Raw genomic sequence first — 26,165 nt, forward strand, 5'->3', positions numbered from 1 at the left:
TGAGCTGTTGGTGGCTGCTGCTCTGCAGAAACCAAACCCATCTCTGGGCACATCCAGGACACATCCAGAGGCCTTGGATTAGCCTGTTCAGAGGCACAGAAACCAAACCCATTGCTGGGCACATCCAGAGGCCTTGGTCAGCCTGTTCAGAGGCTCAGTGTGGTGCCACATAATAGAACATTTTCTTCTTCCCAGGTAAACAGGCAGTACAGGAAAGAGTCCTGTACACACCAACAACAGGAAACATTCTCAGGAAACATTCTCACAACAGGTCTTAAATAGGCTGGGAGATAAGATTTTTGGGGCAAACCAGATGGCATTAAAAGCTATGGATTGATTGGGGAGTGGGCACAAGTCCTGTTGACAGTGACCTTACAGAAGTCAGAGATTTTTCCCCAAGTCCTTAAATAAAAAGCTATAGAAATGTGCTTCTTGTTGACAGAGTGATAAAACCATCTTTTGTTCCCTTAAAAAGGAATTAAGTCTAGAAGTTTCTCTTCTCAATTAGGTGAAGAGACATCTCATATGACTTAGGAGACTTCATCTCAAATTTAAGGATAGCTAATTGCACAGAAGGTAAAAAGTCTTGCCTAAGCAATTTACTAGAAAAAGAAGAGAACAAATAAACTAATCACTTTTGTGAGGTGTTTCACTAGGGGCAAAGACCTTTGCACCTGGCTCGGTTTTTCTCTGCAAAGAGTTTTGTTATTTTGCCTTTTATTAAAACCTTTTTGGTTTTAACATTACCACAGAAGCCATCCTGTTGATTTTAAGCCTTCTAAGGTAGCTGAGCTATCTTGGGTATGAAATAGATCTCCAAGAGCTTATGAGACTTAGCTCAAAGAGACCCATATTAAAAGTATTTTTGCAAATGATCTAGAACAGGTGGGACCACAGACACATTGTCTCTTCTCAAGCAGTCCCTGCAGTGCCACAGGAATCCCCTTGACCACATGAATTTGCAGGATGAGCCTTTCTGCTCTGCAAATCCCAGCTCTGTGTGACGAGCTGGTGAGGATCTTGCTCATGCACCAACATCTGGGCTGAGCACTGAGGCATCTGCCTGCCTGTCTTCTCCCACAGCCTTCATTCAAAGCCAGGTTTGATTAACACCTCTGAAAACAAGCTCAAATAATCCCACATCATGGATAATGCCAGCTTTTGGGTATCTAACTATGATTCAGAAATCCAGACCCACATGCACACCGAAAGGTCACTGTGTAAATCTGTGGAGCACACCCGATACAGAGCTATATCTGTCACCTTCTGGGCTGTCTTGAGAAGAACAAAGATGCAGTGACAGCTTGCTGGCCAAGGAGCTGTTTTGCTCTGCTTTTTAAAGGACTGTAAACTCCTGCATCAGAAGGCTCACAGTCCATCTCTCTGAAGCACAAATATTCTCATTTTGGTCAGGACCCTGTAAAGGAAGATATTGTCCCCAGAATTTCTACCAGCGTGCTTGGGGCATGCTTGGGACAGTGAGAGCACAGAGAGCAGAGCATCCAAATTCCTGAATCTTCTGACTCCTGTTGGTAACAGACTCATCCCCTGCCTGTGGGACACTCGGCTACAGAGGCATCCTCTCCATTCCCCCCATCCTCTCCATTCCCCCCTTTGAGAACTCCACCCACACATCTTGGCAAGCTCCTTCACTGACCTGCATTTCCCTAATCCTTGACAGAGCCCTGCAACACCTCACCCCTAACCAGGCCACCCTGCTGTCACTGCCTTCAAGCAGCAGCAGGCAAGAGGTGGCACTGATCTCCAGAAGACAAAAAGGGCAAGCTGCTTGCAAAGTGAACAATGCACCTTCTAAAACACATCCTCTGTGTTCCCAGGGCTGATGGAACAGGCTCAGAGGGGTGCTGACAGAAAAGCTACACCCCAGCTATCAGCTAGAGGATGTTCTTCATGTGCAGAGATCTTCCTGGGGAAGAGCAGCCAGCCCAGCCCAGGGCTGAGCTCTGCTCTCTGGCCTTGCTGGGTTCCTTGGCACAACAGATTTCTCTGGGCAGCATTGTGGAGGTGAGAACTTGATAACCACGGCTCATGGCAGGGCCTCAGGTTTCCCTCAGCCTCTCTCTCTGCTGATTCCTGTGTTCCACTTCTTGTTCTGCTGCTCTCATCACATTGCTGAACAGCAGGCAGGATTCCTGGGCAGAAGGAAGAGCAGGGCAGGTGCCCACCCCACAGTGGTCAGCCCTCCTAAGAGGGATGAAGGGCACTGTCAGTACATGGCAGGGACAGAACCAAGCCATGGGGATGAGGGACAGGGCAGGCACAGCTGGGGCTGGAGGCAGCACTGGCAGGGTCCCTCCAGCAGGTGAGAGGGGCAGAACCCAGTAGAGAAGCAGTGAGCTTGCCTTCCCCTTCATATCCCATTTCCTGGCCAGGCAGTTATGGAGTAGCCATGTGCCACCCTAACATCACACCCTGGCCAGGCTCCAGAGCTGCTGGGACCTTAATCACAGCCTTCTTCCAGAGGCACACAAGGGTGACACTGCTCTGCAGCAGCAGAATGGCCAGATGGAGCCAAGGCATGCAGGGGTTCATAGGTTCAGGAATCAAGTAATGAGCCTGATTTCCCTCCAAGCCTTGCATGACAAGGCCTTTGTTGTGGGGTTTTATCTGTCACTGGGCTAATATGAGGCTTTCCCAAACCTCCCACTAATCCATGACACTCACCAGCCTGCTGATGCCACAGATATGACACCAGCTGGCTTTCCCAGAGTCACCAGCTGGCAGCAGTTGGCCAATTTACCAGGTTTGGTGAAGAACTCTGAATTAAACACACCTGGAGCTCTCACACCCCTCCAGCTCTTCCTTCCACCTCAGACTGAGGCACCTTGGTGGGACGGCACAGCTGGATGTCCCTGCTGCCTGTGCAGGGCTAAGGGAGGGGTTTTGCCTCTGCATACACACCCAGCAAGCAGAGCTCTCCTGGTGCTGCTGGAGGAGCAAACGAGAGGTGCAGGAAAATCTGACTTTCCCCTTGTCTCTAACTGAGAGAGGTGCAGGAAAATCTGACTTATCCCTTGTCTCTAAATGAGAGGCGCAGGAAAATATGACTTATCCCTTGTCTCTAAATGAGAGAGGTGCAGGAAAATCTGACTTTTCCCTTGCCTCTAAACCGGTAGCCTAGACCTTCTCCACCCTGCACCAGTGCAGCTCCAGCAGCAACAAAAATGCTTCCTAATGATGGATCTCACTGGTCTTTGTGGAGGACCATGAAATGCTCAGGCAGGGCCAGAGCCTGGCCATGGCCATCACAGCTGGGGCAAGGATGGCAGAGCTTTGTGGCGAGCTCCCAGCTCGCCCTGCCAAGGTGATCTGCACTGAGATAGAAGGCAGGATGTGCCAGGCCATCCTGTGCAAGCTCCTGCTTCATCTGGTGCCTGCTGGGGGAGGAGAAATGAGGCTGGAAGTAGGGAGATATCACTCCTCACCAGAAACTTCACTTTGGAAAGTGTTCACCATGACCCTGGAATTAATTTTTTTAAAAACAAAGGCTGGGACAGGACAAAGGGAGCTTTTGAAGGGTGGATATGACCAGAAATTGCACGCCTCCCCTTGTTCTCCCTTTTCCCATCCCAAGGAAAAGCAAGCTTTGCAAAGATACCTGCAAACTCTGCCCAGCTGGGCTTTGCTACCAGAGCTGAGCTGGCCATGTCAGGCTGCCCTGCCCTGCCCAGCATCCACTGTGGGAGCTGAAATGCCAGAATCAACAGCTCTGGCCAGGGGAAAGCTCTTTCAGCCCTGCTGAGGCTCACTGACCTAAAACGCAGGTGCCTCTTTGCTAAAAGGGCTTGTGTGCTTCAAAAGAAGCCTCTCCTTCCTCTCTGCCAGCCCAGCAGTGGCCAGATCCCTTGGTTTGTCCCCAAGGTCTGGTACCCAGGACTTTCACAGGATTCACAGAATCACCAGGTTGGAAGAGATCTTCATAATCATTGAGTCCACCCCAGCCCCAACAGCTCAACCAAACCCGGGCACCCAGTGCCACATCCAGGCTTTGTTAAACACACCCAGGGATGGGGACTGCACCACCTCCCTGGGCAGCCATTCCAGAACTTTATCCCCTTTCTGTAAAAAACTTCAAGCCCCTGCAGCAGCATCAGCATCCCTGAGCTGCCCTCCTGTCCCAGCTGTGTGTGGGCAGCTCTGGGCACCACAGCTCCCCTCCAGCAGCTCAGATGGCACTTGAGCTGCTGGGAAGCTGGGGAGCTGCTGAGCCTGCCTGTCCCTTGTTGGGGAAGATGAAACAGGAAAGCCTTATAAATATGATTGTCTGGCAAAAGATTTTGAGAATATGGAACCTATAAGCGAGATTGGAATGAAAGCAAGCTTTGAGATACCTCAGTTACTGAACAACTGGAAAACAATGGTGTGGCAGGACTGAAGGTGAAACAATACCCTTTGCTTGCAAACAGCTCCAAGGGTCCCAGCAGACCCTGCCAGCTTGGCAGAAGGGGCCCAAAGTGGAGTTTTTAGGGTTTAAAGTGTAACACAGTATGATAATGTAGTGATTCTTATAGGCTGTATGGAAATGCTGTAGGATTTGTATCTTGTACTAGATTGGTTAGTGAGAATCAGAATATTCAGCACAGAAGATGATTTATTGTATTGTAAAGGGAACTTTGCTGTCTTAGCTCTTCCTTTCTATGCTCTTAGCTCTTACCCCTTTTACTCTCTTACCCTTTTACTCTCTCCCCCTCTCATTCTCTCTCCCCTTCTCTTCTCTCGGGCCTGCTCTGAGCTGTGTTTGGCAGCTCCCAGCAGGGCCCTGCACCCAGGCCCTTTGCAATAAGCCCCAAGTTCCAGCCCTGGCTGCAGAGATCTCTCGTCTCCGTCTGTCCCCACCATGCTAACCCCGACACCCTACAGTCCCTGAGGGATCCCTGCACATGCCTGGCTCTGCTGGGCAGCTCTGTGCCAGCTGCCAGTGCCAGCCCCTGATACCCCCACTCTGAAGGGTTCCAAAGCCTTTCCAAAGGGTTTTTTCTCTTCCTTCCTGCTCTGTGAGGCACACAAGGCAGAGGTGAGAGCTGGCAGACACTCATGGTGCAGAGGTGCTCCCCTGTGAGCAGAGCTCACCTAAAGGGACACAAAAATACTGCAGAAGGGAGAGGAGATTACCTGGGGGCCCCATGTGTTGGGATGATGGGGTGTCCTAGCAGCTGCTGAGGACAGGAATGCTAAAATCCATCTCCAGATGAAAGGATATTGATAATTACAGCCTGTCCTGAAGCTCAGCTGAGCCCCCAAACCAAAGATGGTGCACATCGTGAGAGGCTGGAGTGCTGACACGGCAGGGGCATGAATGGAGGAAGGTGTTTCCTGCAGAACCCCAGAGGCAACAAACTCAGCCAAGCATGCACAGGGATTCCCCAGACTCTCAGAGGACAGGGCAGAGAAGTCTGAGGGAACAGCAGCTGAGTCACAGCAAGAAGGGAAATAAGCTGGCACTTCATTGGTATGAATTCAAGAATGAATTTCCACTGGCTCATTTTCCAAACACCTCTATTAACATCTATCCTATAAGCTGCTTCTCCCCCTCCACCTCACAGAGCCCCTTTTGGGAGTAAAATGCTCTTTGGGAAGCAAACCTGGCCTGGCCCTGGACCCCTCCCTGTGGTGCTGGCTCTGTGCAGCCCAGGAGCAGAAATGAACCCACTGTCAGACAACATCAAAGCTGCCTCCTGGAGAAGTGTCCCAGGCTAAGATGCCAGATAATAAACATGTTTGTGCAGAAGAAGGCACAGTTTGGGGGAAACAAGGCAGTGAGATGATTGTGAACCAGGGGAAGGGACTAAAGCAGGAGAGGATCCACTCCTGCCATGGGCAGCACAGGCTGGGTGCTGCTGGAGCAGTAACACCCTGGGAGGCAGCAGGAGGCTGAGGATGGAGGTAGCAGATATCATCTGAAGCCACCATAACTCAGTGAGGACACAGAACAGCTGCTGGTGGGCCAGCCATGGCTGTTTAATGGTGTGCAGGGATGTGCCCAAACCACCAAGGCCCTTATGGGAACCTGAACCTCCTTGTCCACGGATCAAAGAACAGCAAGGGGCGGGCAGGAGCAGTTAAGGGACACCACAGTGTCCCTTTCTGTCACTGCAGTGACAGGAGGGATACAAAATCGAGGAGCCCCTCTTCTCCTGTGTCAGTTTGCAGGACACAAACATGCTCTGAACACAAGTGCAGTTCTTACAAATGTGCTTGTGCTGGGTTTGGAGACACAGGTGTATTGTGCCAGACCAAAAGTCTTTACACAGTCATAGCCTGTCTTCAGTGACAGCAAAGAGAATGGCAGGGGGGAATAGAAATTAAAAAGGATCTTAGTTGTGATACTTAATTCTGCAGCTATTTGGACTTAGGGATCTCCTCAGTCTGAGCTGGTACCTTCTTAATTGAAGACACTCAGTTTCTCTTATGAGAGCTTATCTTATTTCTCAAATATTCAACCTTTGGCCTCTGCAGTCTTGTGGCTGTGAGTCCTTCACTGTTTGCACATCACTTTAAACAGGTACAAGTCAGGTTTTCTCTTTTCCAACTCTCTGTAGTGCATGTATTAAGCTGGTAAACAACCACAACCTTGTGCTCTCAGGCTCAGTGTCCCACCTCCTTTTAGACGCTTCAGGGTTACTCATCAGAGCACAAATAACCACAAACACTCTCAGAACTAGTTGAGAGGCTCTGATAGAGGCAGGAGACAGCAAGGCAGGGATAACTGTTGCAGGGGTTAAGCACAGAGCAGAGCTCTGGCAGAGTCTGACGTTCAGCAATGGGCTGTTGCACAAGAATAGACTGAAGGCAAGGTAATGGAAATAACTTTCCACAGAGCCTGTGCAATTAGATGTTACAAAAGCATGAAGTCAGGAGCATAAGAATATTTTGGAAGGTCTAAGCATTAATATGGAAAATAAATTCAAGTTGTTATGAGAAGGAACTCACAGGAAAGAATAGCTCAAGGATGCTGAGCCTGCTGCTGCAAGGCTCCCATCTTCCAACTGCTTCCATGTTTGAACAGAACTCCCAGCAGCTGCTCCCCAGATCCCCAGCACAACTCCTGAGGGACACACCTCATGTGCAGGCTGGGTCACATCATTTTCCTTCGTGCTGTGACCTAGAGAACCCTCAGCACTGAGCTAGTCCAGGGGCACAAGTGGGCAGGCTCCTTAGGGACTCCACTAGACCCAGGCACCAGGACCAGAAATTGAAAGAATAATGTGTGTGGAGAGGTCAAATATTTGCTCAGAATACAGCAATTCTGGCAACACAGGTCATGCCTTGTGCCTGGTCCATTTTTGTGGATGACAAACGAGTTGGAAACCTTTCAGTGGGGCTTTGGAAATGAAGGTGACTGTTCCAGGCTGCTACTGGAGGCTCTTTCACCAAGCACTTGTGAGGTACTGGGAACAATAACTTTCTGCAGGGGAGAGTGGGCACTGCTCTTCTGCTGCTGCAGGGCTCTGGGCATGAGGGATAAAGGAGGTTTTGCAGCTCACCTCTAGCTCTGGCTGTACCACTTGACTTTCCCCCCTCCTGACTTTGATAAAGAACCTCCTTTTGGAAAAGCAACCAAATAAAAGTCCTTCCCTATATAAGCAAATGACATATGGTCTCCTTGTCCAAGATCACAAAAGAACATTAGGAAAGCCAAGATGCTCCAGAAAGAGGGAGAAAAATGGAACATCTGACTTAGTAAAAACCAAGCTGCCACTGCCAGAGACTAATGAACAGTTTGCTGGCTTCAACTTCTTTGATGATTAAACACCAGCTCCTGTTCCCCTCATTCTTGGGAAAGAAATTAAAGGACAAAGTAGTCCTCAAGTATGTTTCATTTGAAGGAGGGGATAGGAGAAAGAAGGGGAATTGTTTTGAAGGGGAGAAGACAGGATCTGCCTGCAGTCAGCTGAAAGGAATTGGAACAGTGTAAAAAATTCCTGTACAGGAATGTACAGGAATATATGGGAATATACAGGAATCTACAGAAATGTATAGGAATATATAGGAGTCTAAAGGAATATATAGGAATATACAGGAAGGTACAGGAATGTACAGGAATATACAGGAATATATAGGAATGTACAGGAAAATATAGGAATATATAGGAATATATAGGAATATACAGGAAGGTACAGGAATGTACAGGAATATACAGGAATATATAGGAATGTACAGGAAAATATAGGAATATATAGGAATATACAGGAATGTATAGGAATATACAGGAATGTACAGGAATGTGCAGGAATGTACAGATACAGGAATGTAGAGAAATGTACAGGAATATGCAGAAATATACAGGAATGTACAGGAATGTAGAGGAATGCACTGGAATACACAGGAATGTACAGGGAAATACAGGAATATATAGGAGTGCACAGGAATGTACAGGAATATATGGGAATGTACAGGAATCTACAGGAATATATAGGAATGTACAAGAATTTACAGGAATGTACAGGAAGGAATGAGCAGAATGGCCACAGCCCTTCCTCAGCCAGATCATCACAGAGGGGATTGTCCATCTCCAGGCAGATAAATGAAGGACCCTAGACCTCAATGAGCAGCAGTTAACCTGCCATCAGTAAATACCTGCCAGCAGCCTCTCCAGCCTGAGACAGCACAGAGCCTGCTCAGACTCTCACCTTTGCTTGAGGCAGGAGGCAGCAGCTCTTGTACTTACTGTACTTTTCATGGGGGGAGCATCCTGCCAAAATGCTGCTTTTAATTTCTGGTTTGGTACAAGTGCCAGTGCCCAGCTTACAAGTCTGAAGTTCTGCATGACAGTTGTTGTACATAAAGTGACAAATATTTCAGATACTGCCCTTCTCCCTACACTTCAGCCTAGCAGGCAGGAAAGACACAACGTTTTCCCACCTTCCTTCTTTTTGAATAGATGTCAGCACTGACTTGGGAATCAAGGAATGCAAGGAGGGGCTGGCTTCTAGGATATACTCTATGCCCTTCTGTGCTGCAGGTCTCTGTGCTCTTGAACTCATTTTCTTCAAGACCTGAGAAGTACTTTACATGGATATGTTCCCCTCACTAATCTGATCTACTTTTGTAGTAATTTGCATGTGTTTAATTGCTGAATGCATGACCAGAAACTGGGACAGGTGTCTGCAATATCCTCACCATCCCAGGGTGTGCAGGGACAGTGTGGCTTTGTTGCCCTATTTCTCTCCAGCCTGGCCCTGTCCCTGCAGCACCTGGGACGGTGCTGGCCCTGCAGGTGTCAGCTAGAGGACATAGCTGGGTCCTGGCCCGAAGGGATCTGCTGGGACAAGGCCTTCAGAGTCCTGAGGCTGCACCTCAGAGCCCTGTCTGAGCAGGAGGCAGCACCTGCTGGGAGCAGAGACCAAGGGGAAAGAGGCAGAACTGAGGGGCACAGGGACGAGCATCACCTGCTCTGTGAGCCCAGGCAGAACAGCAGCCTTGCTCACAGTTACAGGCAGCAATCCCAAACTCACCACCTGCAGCACATCATCCTCAGGCTTTGGAAACAACACCAGGCACTTTCTACCCTGAGCTGTGAAATCTGGGAGCTGGTGCACACCATTCCTGAGGGTTGGTTCCTCCCTCTGCCCCCCAAGGGCCAGCAGCCAGGCCAACGCAGAGCCCTTCCTGCCCCCGATTGTCCTGTTTCTGCACCACCAGCTGGATTACTCTCAAACCCCACCACAGCCTGAGAAATTGCCTTTTCCAGAGAGCAACCACTTAATGGGGACACATTTTTGTTTCCTGCAGCTTGCCATGGCAAAGCAGCACAGAAGGGCACACGTTGGCCAGACACCCACCTAAGGGCAGAGAAGCAAGGCCATACATAAATCTTGGGAAAGGCATTATGTGAATTTGGCCATTTTGGGGGCAGAAAGGGATGCTGTTACACAATACTCTAATCCTAGATGGGCTGAGAACTGCTAGGGAACTCACATTTGTGTTTTGCTAGAGCATCACATGTATCCAAATGGCTGCTCCAAACCTTCCCAAGTCTCTTCTCTCGCTTACTATATTTACTTAAGACAAAATCTTACCTAAGCCCCTTTTGTTAACTCCCTTAACCTCTCCCCAGGCATGCACAAGGCCACCCATGCCCACAATGTGGGACACATGAACATTAATGTCCTGTTTCTGTGGAGTCCCAGAGAAGAATTATGACCAGGCATTGCAGAGCTGGGAAAGGGAATCCAAGAACTTGCTTTTATTACAAGACGCTATTTTGGTGTGAAGTGCTTGGTGATTTAAAACAGTTTCTATTGATCCACCACAAAAATCTCTTGTGTTTTCCAAGGCCATCTTCACCTTCCTCTGCTGACCTGCACTAACCCAGCCCTCTACCCTGCTGCCTTCCACATGAGGTGCCTCAATCCCACCTCTCTGCTCCCCTTTCCTCTCCTTCCTGCCTCACAGCCTGTGCTGCCAGCATCCTCCTGTACACACATATTGCCATATCTAATATACAGCCATGAAAGCTCAAAAATGCTTTTAATAATTACTTGGTATTTAATTAAACATGCAACAACCAGCCTATTAGAGTAAATTAAATCTGAGTGAGGCGTTTGAACAGTGACTAGTGAAGATATCAGTTTCTAAAGCTCTCAGAAGGATGGAGGAAGAAAACTGGATTATGTCAAGGGAAAGTTGATGCTGGAAGATGAGTGATGCTTCCTAAACCTTTCCCCCACATCTCTGGGCAAGTACTAAATGTGTAAACACAGAAATTATTTTTTCCTCCCTGAGGAAAAAAATTAGACAGAACTTGTAATTCCCTGTGCTTGTCAAGACCTCCAGTGCAGTTTGGGGCTGCAGAGGTAGGAATTCATGTTATAAATAAAGCAATATTATTACTTTACAAGGCAAAATAAAATGCAGTATATCCAGCTCTGAGCATTGAAACCATGACACTCAGCAACAATATCAAGGCACACAAGGCTTTGAAAACATTGTTTTAACTGAGGGAAGGAAGGTTTCCTGTTTCAAGCTCTGAAAATTGCCAGAAAGATGTCATTTCCCGGGAGTTAGCCAGAGGCAAACAAATCCTTTAAATCATTTAAGACAACTAACACCTCCTGGGTGAAACCATCACCTCAGCTAGGCTGGCACAGATTGGCTTGACCAAAAATTCAGACTGGAGTTTGCTTCCTGTAGAAAGCAAAGTTTGATCATGTGGGAAGGATGAAGTAGATGATGAAGAGCAGAACATGAAGAAGTGAAGATGAAGATGAAGATGAAGTAGATGATGAAGAGCAGAACATGATGAAGACGAAGCAGATGATGAAGAGCAAAACATGATGAAGTGAAGATGAAGATGAAGAAGATGGTGAAGAACAGAACATACTTCTGGCAGGGGAGTTCAGTTAGGTCAGGCACGGTCTCAGCACAGAGGATGGCAGCTCTGGGGTTGGAAAAGCAAGTCCTGCTTTTCAACATGAGCAAGCAAACTGGACACAAACCATTTCCCCTGCAAACCCTCAGCCTCCTGCTCCCAGAGACCTGGCTCTGTGTCTGGGGTGACTTTCTGCATGTGAATATTCTGCACAGCTGCATATGCGGCCCCTCAGGTGACAACCTCAGTGAGAGGGAATGGTGTTAGAGAAAAGGGTCAGAAATCTGCTTTGGCAGCTGTGGTGTGGACAGAGCACTGCCCAGTCCTGCTGGACAGCTGGAAGGGGCAGGGGGATCAATGGATCTGTCCTAGGGAAGAATTTCTATTGTCATGGAAGAAGCCAGCAGGATGGATGGATGATGGATGGATGGATGGATGGATGATGGATGGATGGAGAGATGGATGGATGGATGGATGGATGGATGGATGGATGGATGGATGGATGATGGGTACCTCCTCCTCCATCCATGGGTGAGTCTCCCCATGGTCATTCCAGGCTCAAGCCAAGGGAACCAGCCCAGGATGAGGCCAGCAGCAATGCCCATCATATGGTCCCTGCTGGTCCTCTCCCACTTCATCCACCCCAAGGCTGCCTGTGGGATCCCAGACCTGATGGGTGGGTGCTGGTAGCACTGCAAACAGCATTCACACTGCAGCTGTAGGAAACACTCCTGATTCTGCTGAACAAGTCAAGTTTATTGCAGGATGCACGAAGGAGGAAAAAAAAGAGGTTTCAGCAGGCTGTGGAGGTCCACAAGCAGAGCAGACTTTGGCTTCACAGCCAACTGGATGGAGAGAACAAGCTGCAGTCCCTGTCCATGCTGAGTGAGTGCTCGCTGCAGCACCAGGACCAACAGTCCTGGAGCCAAGGAGCTCTATTTGCAGAGCTGGCAGGGAGCCCATGGGAGCTCAGTAAATAAAGTATCTGGATAATAAAAATACCCAAAAGCACTGTTTAATTTTTTTTTTTTTCTGAGGGATCTGATACAGAGAGAAGTGTAGGGTAAACCCATCCCTCCAGAAGAGTGGAGCACGCAGCACCTGAAGGGTCTGGTGGCTCACAGCTGGTACAGCTGAATACCTGACATTCCTTTTTGAGGCAAGCAATAACGAGGCTCAGACAGGAGCTTCTATATTGTAAAACCTCACATCCCCTGCAAACCTAGCTACAAACTCTTGAAGGATAAAAGGGTCAATGCTTTGGTATCAGTGACCTAGGAAAGCATCAAAGGAGGTGGTCAGGGACACAGAAGGCACAGGCTGTCCTCTCCTGTGGTCACACTGGAGATTTAGGGATGCTGGGGTAGCAAGGTGCTGCAGAGGGAAAAGGAGGTGAGATCCAACCTGTAAGCACTGAGCATGGTTTGGGTTTGCTTCCCTCCTCCCAGAGCCTCAGCTGGGAGGTCAGCACCCCCTGGGAGATGCAGGCAGGGGTGTGTGAGATGCTCAGCCAGGTGACCCAGCACACCCAGCAGGAGAGCAGCTGTGCACACCTGGCAAGCAGGGATGTGGGAGGGACCAGTATATCTTGCCTTTTACTCCCTCCTCTGCCATTTTTTTTTCTGGCTGGGGCTGGCCTGAGATTCTGTTTGTGCCAAGGCAACAGGGACATCCCACAGCTCATCCTACATGTGTGAACGCCCTCCTTCCCCAAAATGATCCCTTCATCTGGCTAGAGGACCTCTCTGGAGCTCCAAGCAGCTCAGCAGACCCTCTTCCTTCCACCATCCCTTTTCCTTGAATGTTCCTTTTTCTCTGTAGCCTAGCAACTCAGCACAGACTCAGAATATTAACAGCTCCTGTCCCCACACACGATCTTCTCCAGAGGCCTGAAAAATGTGATAGCAGAGAGGCTGAGAGGGGTAGGAGCAAACATGAGAGATGTGGAGAGCGTGCAGGGAGCCTCTCCCAGCATTCAGAAACAGCAGAGCCATTCAGCTGTCGGATCTGCCACCTTCACTTAACATGTACATAACATATAGAGCTATTTATAGCCCCATTTATTTACATATTCAAATATCAGCACGACACGCAAGCACTTGTATTTGGATTTAGGTTCTATATTGAGGTACTGGCATCCTTGCACAAAATACATTCTCTGTTGCTGGGTGCTTTAAATGTATATATGACAGGATGTCAGAAGGTCAGATTCTCAAGGTCTAATTTGGTTTTCAATCAAATCAGATGAAGCTTTCACTTGGGGGGAGAGCTACTTTAGCATTCTGCAGTAATCCTCTCCAATGCTGCAACATTGCTATTGAAACAGGTGGCACTTTGGAACATTGCTCACAAATAGAGCCAGCTTTCTAATACATGTATATATATATAAATATATATATTGGTGGGGGGAGTTTTGCCCATGTGAAAACATGAATAAAAATTTAAGCAAGGCAGGGAGGGGGGGGAATTATCCCAGGCAGTTTTCTGCAGTAGGAATTCTAACTACTACAGGAATGCTGGGGTGCAAGCTGAAGTGGTTCATACCAGCACCATACAACACTGACATGTTCAGAGCTAAAGATAACTCGGCTGCTAGAGGAACAGATGGAGCACTGCAATGCATAGCCCTGTTCAGCTGAAGGCACGCTGCAAAGCATCCAGCCACAGCCTCGCCTCCCCCCCAGCACGATCCTCTCCTGGCATGGGGTGCAGGCACCTCCCAAGAGCCCAGGGAGCTCTGAGTGCACCCGAATGGCCCCGTTTGGAAACCTGCCTGGAGAGCAGAGCATGGGGACTCTGCTGCTGGGCACTGCAGCAGGCTCAGCTCAGCCCCCCAACGTGGCCTGGAGGGCTCCCTGCTCCTCAGGGAGGGCAGCACCCTGCAAAGGCTTGTGCCACATCCTCTGAACACAGAGAGACATAATTCTCTCTCACAGGATTTTTCCTGAAGAAGAGAAACCAATTCTTATCTCTACCTGCAGCTCCTGTTGTTTTTGCACATGTGGAATGTGTTAAGAAGATTGTTTACCTGAAGTGATTTGTCAATTAAATTCTAATAAAGATTGTTTTGATTCATTAGCCAATCACTCCAAGCTGTGTCCTGGCTATCTCAGACAGTCACAGGTTTTTCTTTAGTATCTTTTCTGTAGTATCCTTTTAGCATATCTTTAGTATAATGTAATATAGTACAGTTTTAATAAATCAATTGTTCAGCATTCTGAATCAATAGAGTCAGATGCCAATTACTCCCTATGTCAGAGGCACCCTGAATTGGATAAAGACTCTCACTGGGGGATCACTCTTGACAAGCATTGCCACCAGGTTTTGTTCATGCTGCAAGCCCCAAGCTCTGGGCAGGGAATCAGCCAGTTCACCCCACAGCTTTGCCATAACCCAGAATTTCCCATTGTGCAGACGAAGAGATCCTGCAAACTCTCCCATTAAGATATCAGGTGAATGCTGGAAGGCCCCCAGGCAGAAACAAGCAGAGCAGAATAAAAAGCTTCAGGGGCAAGAGAGAGAATCATTCCCTTGTCCAGCAGTTCAGTCTTGCTCCAGCAAGGTTCCCACAGTTCTCCTACTTATGGCCAAATTATGCCATTTGGCCAACAAAAATATTCATCCAAGGTCACCATTAATGCTGAAGAAGTCACAGCCCATCATCGCAAGCACTGAGGAGCCCTTTTTGGGAAGCAGAGGAGCTGTCCCCTCACAGGAGGAGCCTCAGGCAGGATTGCTGCTCCACCAGGCTGCTCCTTGCTCTACAGGCACTGAGTCCTTGAGACCTCTGTCTCCAAAGGAATTCCTGGGGCTTTGTGTAGATCCAGCTCCCAGCTGGCCACAGCATTTGGAGAGCCTGCATGGTGATCTTTGGCTTGTTACTTAGCAACTGGGCTGAAGTAGTGGTGAATTCACAGGGCTGTCACTGCAGGCACAGCAGAACCAGGAGCAAGGGCACGGAGAGGGCTCTACCATGGCAATGGGATAACTTGTGAAGCATTATGGGAGGCAGGCGAGATTTTTCCCTTCTACAAGTTGCCATAAATGCAGTAAATATTGACATATGAGTCACACTGACCTATTTTCCAGCTTTTAGGCCGGGACAATCTCTTTGCAACTGATTTCAGAAGCAGTGAATGGGGAGCACTTCAGGCTCCTTGACGAGTTCACTTTATTCTTGACTGTTTTATTCAACCCCTTTGGAATAACCATCCCCATCTTTCAGGCAGACAGGGGACCACTCCTTGTTTGAACTTCAGCCCCCAATCCCTGACCACCACCCTGCAGAGCATCTCTGAGGCCAGATGCTTTCCTTGTCCTCACACTCCATCTCAGTCCAAGGGATGTTTCAGAACAACCAGTGGGAATTCTGTTAAAGAAGGGCATTGTGTGATGTGAGCAGGTGTCCACATCTGATCCTTGGCTTTTTAGTCAGCGTCAGTGCTGGGGAAGTCACCCTAAGCCTCAGCACTCACAGGATATCACTGCTGCAAGGATGAAACAATCCTAACCACAAATCTAAGGATGGCAGGTGAGGTGTGTCCCTGGCATCAGCTTTGCAAAGGTGTTTCTGGAGATCAGTACATTTCTACTCTTACTCTCTCTCCAGACAAGCCACCGAGCAGGCAGTTGTGCCTTCTGCATGCAAACAAGAGCATCTCAAAGCTGCCAAGTCCAGCGTGATTTGGAGGTTGCTCTCCACCCTGCTACAGCCATCTTTTATTGCTCCAAACACCCCTCCAGCAGCAGGAAAAACCATCAATATGCTGCTGCTTTCCCTCAGCCAGCCCAGTGGTCGTGTGTCTCCCACTTGCCACTGCTGGAGAAGCAAAGTGAGCAGGTCCTGTATGACTGATGGCAGTGTGCACATGGACCTTTGCCTCCCCTGGTAACCCTCCCCTCCAGGAGATGCAGTTTCAGTGCACAGAAGCAGCACGGCTTGGTTTCCCAGCCATGCCATGCACTGCAGCTCCCCACACCAGGAGCTGAAGGGACAGGAGCTGTGTGACACCAGCAGAGGAGGGCACAGACACTTCCAGCCCTGAAGGAACCTTCCATCCCAGCTGCCTGCTGCAATACCCTGGTTTAGCTCACACAGAAGCCCCTTGTGAAAAAGAAAAGCACAAAACCCCACCTGCCCATGCCTGTAGGGATTGCCCACCCCAAGTCAGAGCTCTGCCATCCTCACCATGAGCAGATCAAGACTCATAGAATCAATAAGGTTGGGAAAGACATCCAAGGTCATCAGGTCCAGCCTTTGACCAAACACCCCCATGGCCACTAAACCACACCACACACTGCCAGGTCTGCTTGGTTTTTGAGCACTGCCAGGGATGGTGACTTTACACTTCCCTGGGGAGCCTGTTCAAATTCTTATCCACTCATTTAGGGAAGAAATTTTTCCTGATATCCAACATGAATGCCCCCTGAATCCTTCTCCACCAGTAAGGCCCCACAGCCCCCTCTGCTACCTACAGCCCTTCCATCCCAGGAGCCTCCAGCAATCCAGCAGGACTGTATCCCCTGCAGCACCATGACAGAGCACCAGCTGCAGCTCAGCACCAACCTCCTAGCTTTCCCATATTTTGGCAGTCCTAAATATTCAGCAGCCTTGAATATGAAGATGTGATGTATACACACACACAGAGTTTAGATACCACAGTGTCACAGGGCTGGGGATACCCAAGGCTACAGAGAAACATTTGCAGCACTGGAGTGTCATGTCATACTTGTATCTCACAGCACATAACTCCAGAAAACTCTGACTGCAGGATTTAAATGCTTTAACCTTTGCTTTTAAAAAACATTTGGATACCCAAGGACATAGAGACTGAGGAGTATCTGCACATCATTTCTCCATTGAAAAGAGACAGCAACAAAACAGAACGTGTTCAATTAAGAGTAAGGAAAACATTGACACATTTCAAGAGAATAGATGGTACTAAAAGGCACTGCATAATAGTAGAACTTTCTTCTTTAAAATCTCGGTTTTCACAGCTCAAGGCATCTACAGCAATGGAAAATCCTTTTCAAGGGCACATTGCAGCAAAGTTGGGTTTGTCCAGTATTGCAGGTGTACATATATTTCATAAAAAACAGAACTGCAAAGCCTGCTCAGGACTCATTTCACCAAAAAGTCAATTTCAAGCACACCCAAAAGATGGAAAATTTGATGTAGTGAGGAGAGTGATGCCCTACTGTTGATGGCATAACAGGTTGTAGGATGAACTGTCCTGGTCAAAACACTCTTACACAAATCTGGTCCACTTCATTTTGGGTTAAAAGCCAATTGAAAACCATTGCAGCTCATGGTTGTCTGGAGACATGCTTACATCTCTTGAGCAGGGAAATCTGCCAAACCAGACAGCTTGTTTTTGAAGCAAGCTTTGAGAAGTTGGGCAATAACAGCCACGATGCTTCCTGCTGTAACCTCCAAGAGATCCAGTGCCAGCACCAGAGCAGTCACTCCAACAAGGCACAGCCTGGCAGCAGGGGCACGGGGCTGGGAAGCAGTAAGCCATTGGAAGAGGCTGCCCAGAGAAACTGTGGCAGCCCCTGGATGTGTCCAAGGCCAGGTTGGATGGGGCTTGGAACAACCTGGGGTGGTGGGAAGTGTCCTGATTTGGAACGAGATGAGCTTTAAATCCCTTCCAATCCAGACCATTCTGAAGCAAAACATCAAGGTCAGCTTTGCCAAGCCCCATGCCCTGGCCCCTAACCCCTCCCCACTGCAGGCTGTCCCCCAGCAAAAGGAATTGGCAATGCCACAGGCATCCTTCCTTTCACAGCCCTATTCCTGCAAATGTTTTTGTCTGGAAGCCTTGTTTCCTACACTAGCCCTCTGCAACAATCCTCTTGTAACTTTTCAACTTGTCACCAGGTTTATAAAACTTTAAAGCTGGTGCTATAACAAACTGAAATGATGTTATTGCAGATGTAGGAGAGCATCTTGGGATGAATAAATTATAGGAGGCACAAAGAAATCATGACTATAATGGCTGGATGCTCCGAGCTGTCTACGGTGTGCAGACACAGGAGGGAGCAGGTTTAGGACTGCACAGATCATAGGGCAGGAAAATTGAAGCCTTATGAAGGGTAACCTCCTCTTATTTCAAATGCATACAAAACTTCTGGTAGTTTTCCTTATTGAAATAGTTCATTAATACTTCAAGGGAGTCTGAACTGTCTGGTGCTAGAAAAATACATCCCCAGAGATTGCCTAGAGAGGGAAAAGGCTGCTTTGGAAGGATTAGTCCTTGTCTAGTCCAATCATGCAGGAATATACAGCACACCCTGAGTCCTCAGCTGGATGGAAGGACATCCAGCAATGGGGAGAGACCTGCAGCTCTTTCTGAAGCCATTGGTGCTGGACAACATCAGAATGGCACCCCCAGAAGCAGGCCCTTAGGTGAGTGACTGTGGGCAGCATTCAGACCATGAAACACAAGGACAGACACCCCCAGTCTGCTCCAGCTGAGAGTGACATGAGCTCCACACTGCCAGAGCTCTGCATTCCCCAGCTCAGAATGCTGCTGGACTCCTCAGGAACCTGGCACCACACCAAGAGACCTGAAACTGTCACTGCCCCCGTGCCACTGCACACCAACAAGAGTCCATAAACACCTGCAGGCTGTTCCCTTGATGCCTTAAGCTTTATCTTTTCTATTTTTCAGATCCTGCACTGCATTAGTGTGAAGCTCTGAACTCCATACAGAGTGCTGGGAAGCTCTCTTCAGTTTGGTCAGACAGAACAATCCTTCCAGGCCTGAGAGCCAAGGACACCATCACAGCCCAAATAAATATAAACAAAAGTAAATTAGAGGGAAGCAAACTGAGGCAATGTGACTTCATTACCTGAAGCTGTAATTGGGGAATGAACCTCTGATATGCAAATAGGCCAAACTTATATCAACCCAAAAAACTCATATCCATCTTGGGTGTAGCCTCTGCCAGGCTCCTGCACTGCCCAAAGTGTGCCTGTTAAAGGCCTTTAATAAACACTTTTTTATTTTAACTCTGTCTGGCATCTGCTCTAGGTTGTCGCTGTAGGACATGAAATAACACAATGCGCACAAGCAGCTCTTCCAAGGTAAAAAGAGAATTTTTAATTTCTGACTCCAACATTTATAGATTCCCAAAAGTGACAGTGAACTGGAGGGTGACAGTGCCACCTCTCCAATGACACTGGACAAACCAACAGTCCTTCAAATTTCTCCTCCTCCATAAAAGAATGCAAAATAATGAGTTATTTACATAAGGTGTGCGAGAAAGTTTGTTACAAGAATGTAAACAACAGAAGGCTTAGAAGAACCTAAAAAATCAGGGCAACACTAGGTAGCCATTCTAGGCATCACCCTGCTCACTGCAACTCAGTCCCAGGTCACCTCAAAGGAGAAGGGCTGGGTGAGCTATCCAGGAGACACCATCCCTCTGTCCTTCATGGCTCACCTGAGCTAGTCAACAGCAGCAGGAAGACATTCCTCCTCTCAGCCTGCCTTCAAATCCCCACCTTGCAAATGTGTACAGGAGATGAAAAGGCTCCAGCGAAGCCTTTCATCTTCATGGATCAGCACTTCCCAGAGGGTCTGCCACTCAAATGTGCCCTCCCCAATACCTGTTTGGCCTGGCCCCTGGCATCCTTCCCCAGACATTTCAATTGATGTCACTGATCTTGGCTCAGCAAATAATCCTTCTAACCACTGACAAGAACAGAGGCTGCAGCTCAGCATTGCTTGGCCATGCTGATGGGGGTACACAGCAAGAAAGCAGCGCTCCAGAAAGTGAGCTTGCAACTATGGCTGACCACACACAGGCAGCAGTGCCATGGACCAGGAGGGGACACTTTTTAAAATAAGGGCTGTAGTTTTGGTCTCTCATAACTGTGAGAAGGTTGCCACTGTACCTTTGAACACCCTGCAGCCTGGCATGGCACAGGATCTGGGAATGGCCCTCAGGGAGCTGGGGGTGTGTCGCAGACATCTTTTATGAAAAATCCTTTCCTTAGGATTTTTCCTCCTGAGAAGCTGAGAGGCCTCAGGAACAAAATGTAAACATTGATTATCTGCTGCTGTGGAATGCAACAGGTACATCTTTGATTGGCCCATGTTAGATGTTTGTAATTAATGGCCAATCACAGCCCAGCTAGCCTGGACAGAGAGCCGAGCCACAAACCTTTGTTATCATTCTTTGCTATTCTATTCTTAGTTAGCCTTCTGATGAAATCCTTTCTTCTATTCTCTTAGTATAATTTTAATATAATATATATCATAAAATAATAAATCAAGCCTTCTGAAACATGGAGTCAAATCCTCGTCTCTTCCCTCATCCAAGAACCCCTGTGAACACCGTCACAGGGGCACATCAGCTTTGGGTGTCAGAACACACATGGCATCTACAGACAGTGCAAAGTGTTCTGTGTGTCAGAGTGTCTGGGAACACGGTGTGTCTGTCTGTCCCAGCAGAAGGACATCACTGTGCTGCCTCCTCAGAGAGCCCTGTGTCCTCCAGGACAGGAATGTCACCACATCTCCACTTTGGGAACACGGCTCCCATGGGAGTGAGGGCAAGGAGTGATGGTGGATGGAGCTGGATTGTTGCACAGCTCCAGAGCCAGCTGGACTCCTGTGGCAAGCAGCTTTTGGAAGCCCATGCAATGCCTGGTCAGTGACAGCACTTGTTCCCCACCAGAGGCAGCCAGCAGGCGCCAGGAGTCCCAGGGAGAGGCCTGAGAGAGCCGGGGGCTCTCAGCCTGCCCAGCCCCAGCACCAGGGCCATTGTTCCCAAAAGGATGTCTGAGGATTAATTAATTATCCTACAAGGGGTAGTAAGTAATAACACTCCTTGTGGAACAATAGAAGCTATTTGGTCACCATGACAACCCAGCTTCACTTGTGCGCCTTTAATTTATTCATTGCACAGTTCCTTTCCCAAGCACACATGATGCCAAAAAAATGCCTTGTTTTTCTTGCCAGTATCCATGTCCAGAGCAGGGGTAAAACACAGCCCTTTCCCCGGGGCATCTGTCACACAGAAGAATGATGCACATAAAATCCCTTCAGCCTGGAAACTTACATCACATGAGAACTCTTCTGCTCCCTAAATGTTTGTTCTTTAAGATGATTCTGATTCTTAACCCCGTCTTGAAGCTGCCTCACCATGATGCTCAGAGATCTTGATCCTGAATAAGTTCTCACCTACAGCCACCTCATCTCCCATCCCCAAACCTTTCCACACCCTCTCCCCCTGCCTCAATCTATGTAGAAAAGATGAGCAGGACATTTTTCTTGTCAAACAGAGAGCCAGGAGGTATAATCAAGGTCTAGAAGTGACATTCCTTCACATCTACAGGAGCATGGCATGGACAGTAGTGGCCAGCCTGACCACAGCCATGCCACCACCATCAAAGCACTCAGTGTCCATCCCTGTGCTGCTCAAACTCTGCAGGATCCACAGCAGCACTTTCCAACCCTTGCCATGTAAATGTGGCTCTCTCCTCTCTGCTGTGAGCCCCTGCTCTCACCTGCTGGACAAAGCCTTTGATCAGCCCCTGTAGTCCATGGACACCTCTCCAGCAGGAGGTTCATCCTGCACCAGCCCCTGCAGGGCTCAGCTGTCTTCACAGAATGGTCTGGGTTGCAAAGGACCTTAAAGATAGACCTTGTTCCAGCCCTCTGCCATGGGCAGGGACACCTTCCACTGTTCCAGGCTGCTCAGAGCCCCATCCAGCCTGGCCTTGGGCACTGCCAGGGATCCAGGGGCAGCCACAGCTGCTCTGGGCACCCTGTGCCAGGGCCAGCCCACCCTCACAGGGGAAAATCTTTTCCTAAGATCCAATGTGAACCTACTCTTTTAGTCTGAATCCATCCCCCCTTGTCCTGTCACTCCAGCCCTTGTAAACAAGTTTCTCTCCACCTTTCTTCTGGGCTCCCTTCAGGTACTGGAAGGCCACCCCTAAGCTGGTTTTTTGCAGGCTGTGCAATCCCAGCTGTGCCAGCCTTTCCTCCCAGCAGAGCTGCTCCATCCCTCTGATCCCTGGTGCCTGCTCTGTTTCCCTCTCCTTCTGTGCTGGGACAGAGCTGCTCAGGCTCACAGGACCCAGTTATGTCTGTGCAAGTCTTGGTCTTAAGGCACAAGTGCAGAGCCCAAAGGATCAAGATCTCTGAGCATCATGGTGAGGTGCCACAGGTCATGCAGGGAATTCAGGTGAGGGTGGCATGGTGGCAGAGTCAGCAAAAGGAACTTTCACTCAGGAACATAAAGGTTATGGCCGGCTCTTCCCCCTGGGTCATTTCAACACAAATTCAGGCTTTTCAGCCAGCTTGGGAACAAAACCAACTGGTCAGGTTGTGTCACCCCCCCCCTCCTCAGAAGAGCTGATGGGCCAGGGAAACAGGGCAGGAGAGGCCAGAGACAGAGAAATGGGACAGGAGAAGGGGCAGAGTGGGATTTTAATTGACCTGAACTGCAAGAGTTCTAAAGTGGCCCAGGATCCTCCTGCACAGGCCACAAGGGAGGAACTGGACAGGAGCTCTCAGGAGGCTCCCACCAGCCTCCCCCTGCACTCAGCCCCTGGGAAAGGAGCTGAGTCTGGAGGAAAAGCCTCTGGACAGGAGGGAGAAAGGCAAGTTTAGGCAATTACAACACAATCTATGACCCTTTCTGGGTGCTGAGGGTTTCTGAGGGACAGTCCTGGATATGAACATAAACCATGACCAAAGTAATCATCAAATTTCACAGATTTCACCCCAAACCATCGCTACCTGAGCAGATAATTTCTTTTTTGTTGCTGTTGTTCACAGTTATATGAAAAGCTCCAATCTATCAATGCCACCCAAACCCAGATTTCCATTAGAAGCCTCTCTTTCCAGCACGGATCTCCAAGGAAATGTTGAATTACCACCACCAAATGAAAACTCACTGCTTTTAACTTGGCAGGGACAGACTGACCATAAAGCCACCTTTGTATCAACCAAAAAAATACAATTCGCATCTACTTTTTTAAGGCATAACTTGGGGAGATGTCTCTGCCACCAGCAGAGAAGGTGAAAAGAATCTACTCTGGATGAGATGAGATGGCACAAATTCTAGAGGTACCAGCAGAGATCTAGATGCCTCCAAGAAAACATTGCTTTGGAAGTAAATCTCAGTCAGAAAATGAAAGAACATTTTATAGTTGTTTTTTTTTTTTTTTCCCTTTCTTTCTTTCCAAACTTACCATGTTGACTTCAGAGATCTGGTCAATGCTGGAGATGTGGATGCTCATTCCCACTGTGACAGGGTTACCTGGAACACAAATAGGCTGGGTTAGGACCACATTCAAGTCCTCCTCTCTTATCTGCAATATAAGAATTGCCTAGAAATACATGGATTTGATTCCAAGCAGCCCCACATTCCCTGAGTATCATGGAATTGAATGTGCTCAAGTGATTTGATTTCTCACTCCCAGACTTACAGACTCACCCCAAGGAGCAGTGCAGCCTAAGCTTGATTTTTTTTTTTTTTTTTATTCTGGAAGTTAATTACCCCCTAGTAACACAATTATCTCTGGTTATTCCAAATAATCCCTTCGGAGACCATCAGCAGGCTCCTAGTGGGCTCGCACAGGGTGGTCCTGATTGACCACACAAAGAATTCAGCACTCAAGGCCATGAAAGCCACGGGCAGGAAACTTGCTCCAGCTCACTCCTCCATCACTCTGCTCGCTCTGAGTACTCAGCCTGAAAGTCCCAAGTGAGTTTTAACATCCAAGGCACCAGACAAGTACAGCAAACAGATCTATGAAGTGAAAAGCAGCATTTGTAAGGTGGCTTTTCAGAGCAGAGCTTAGACTAGAGAATAGGGCAGTCCTTACTGTGGGGTTTAAGCCATGTAAAGCAATTTAAAATGAGACACACACCCACTACCAAACCCAGTAAAACACCTCCTGCAGCTGGAAATGGGGTTTTGCACGTTACCCCTCCCCTGCTCAGGCCCACAACCCCAAAGGCAGAGCACAAACTCAATTCCACCCCAAGAAAATCCCCTTTACCTCACACATGCAAGGTGGAAAATGATCCCTTGCAATGCATCACTAGAAAGGGAAAGGCAAGCAGTTGTGCCACTCAAGGTATTAACTCTTCCATGCACTCATTAGTAGATCTAAGTGCTGAAATATTTACAGATAATCATGAAATGGCTTAGAAAGTAATTAGGAGATTGGGGGAGAGGGGAGAACCACACAACTGGAAATGGAGTGATTTTTTAATTATGTGTTACCAGAAGTAGGGAAGCAGTGTCATTAGGGGTGCCTTGTGATTGGGTGTGCTGTTCACCGAGACCCTCTGCTGCAAATTAAGCAGCATTATCCTTTAATGGAATATGAACAACACTGAAAACATCAGAATCAACCACTGTAATTAGGCCCTGCTATGCAAATCTCCTTAAAGAGGCAGTGCAGGCTCCAGCTCCCCGGGCTGGCTGACAGGGTGCCCGAGGCAGGGGAGCTCAGGAGACCTTGTGGAGCCTCTGAAGATGCCATCACAGCCACACTCCAGACACATCTTCGCTGTGCTTGTGCCTTCATCCTTCACAAGGGAGCCAGGTGGGAAAATAACCAACAGTCACGCCAGGGAGACACGATCCTCCCGCAGCCTCTTTGTGCCAGAGGCTGACACAGGCACAGCAAAGCTTTTAAGGAAGTCTCACTTTGATAGTTTGTCTTTTTTTTTTTGCCCTGAAATCAGGGCCTTGTGATAGAAGCCATAGCAGGAGGAGGAAGTCAGAGCTGCCCTGAGGATCTTGCAGGCTAATTAGTTACAGGAGGAGAGTCAGGGCCACGCACAGGGCTGCAGCAGAGCCTGGCAGAAGCCACATTCCCACTCCAGAGCCTTTCTGCCATGTAGTGCTGCTCCCTCCAAGAGTGCCCCACTGCCTGCTTGGCTTCCAGCCTGTCCCCACCAGTGCTTGTGTCACTGTGGCTGTGCGTCTCCTCCTTCCCCACCATCCCCAGCAGTGCTTGTGCCACTGTGGCTGTGCATCCCCATCATCCCCAGCAGTGCTTGTGTCACTGTGGCTGTGCATCCCCATCATCCCCAGCAGTGTTTTTGTCCTTGTGGCTGTGCATGCTCTCCTTCCCCAGCAGTGCTTGTGCCACTGTGGCTGTGCATCCCCATCATCCCCACCAGTGCCTGTGTCACTGTGGCTGTGCATCCCCTCCTTCTCCACCATCCCTACCAGTGCTTGTGTCACTGTGGCTGTGCATTCCCACCATCCCCACCAGTGCTTGTGTCACTGTGGCTATGCATCTCCTCCATCCCTACCAGTGCTTGTGTCACTGTGGCTGTGCATTCCCACCATCCCCACTAGTGTTTGTGTCACTGTGGCTGTGCACTCCCACCATCCCCAGCAGTGCTTGTGTCACTGGGGCTGTGCATCCCCATCATCTCCAGCACTACCCAGGGCTGTTCCCCCAGTGAGAGCAGGCTGGGTGAGTAGAGCAGGGGAGCTCTGGCAGTGGGGATGCACAGATATCTGTCAAAGCCAGAGCCTGTGCAGTGCATTCTATGCATGCAGACAGTTGTGCTGTGTTCATCACCGTGGCATCCAAGTGCCCGGGGTCATGCAGTGACTCAGAGCCAGGGATGAGATCCAGAGCTCCCCTCTCCCAGCTCCAGGAGCAGCTCTGGGCTGGAGGGATCAGCTCCCTGCAGAGTCAGCAGGGCTCCTCTTGGCACTGCGGACTCCTCCACATCCCATCTATCAGAGAATTTTGGAGGCTGCACTGCCCACCTGTGAGCCCTGGGGTGTGCAGCCCATGGGTTCCTGTGTGTGACTGTCCTACAAAAATGAAATGCAA

The 26,165-nt window shown here is 48.9% G+C and overlaps 1 protein-coding gene across 2 annotated transcripts in view; it reads right to left on the bottom strand.

Moving 5' to 3' along the window:
- The window catches only part of LOC102060432 (gamma-aminobutyric acid receptor subunit beta-4), an 88,530-nt gene that overhangs the window by 36,590 nt on the left and 25,775 nt on the right, over positions 1-26,165 (bottom strand). For both annotated transcript variants that reach the window (XM_005484558.3, XM_005484557.4), the window contains exon 3: positions 23,547-23,614. In XM_005484558.3, the coding sequence (XP_005484615.1) occupies positions 23,547-23,614 (68 nt within the window). The remainder of the gene's footprint in view (positions 1-23,546; positions 23,615-26,165) is intronic.

Source organism: Zonotrichia albicollis, chromosome 14 (genome assembly GCF_047830755.1).
Source record: "Zonotrichia albicollis isolate bZonAlb1 chromosome 14, bZonAlb1.hap1, whole genome shotgun sequence".
NCBI lineage: Eukaryota > Metazoa > Chordata > Aves > Passeriformes > Passerellidae > Zonotrichia > Zonotrichia albicollis.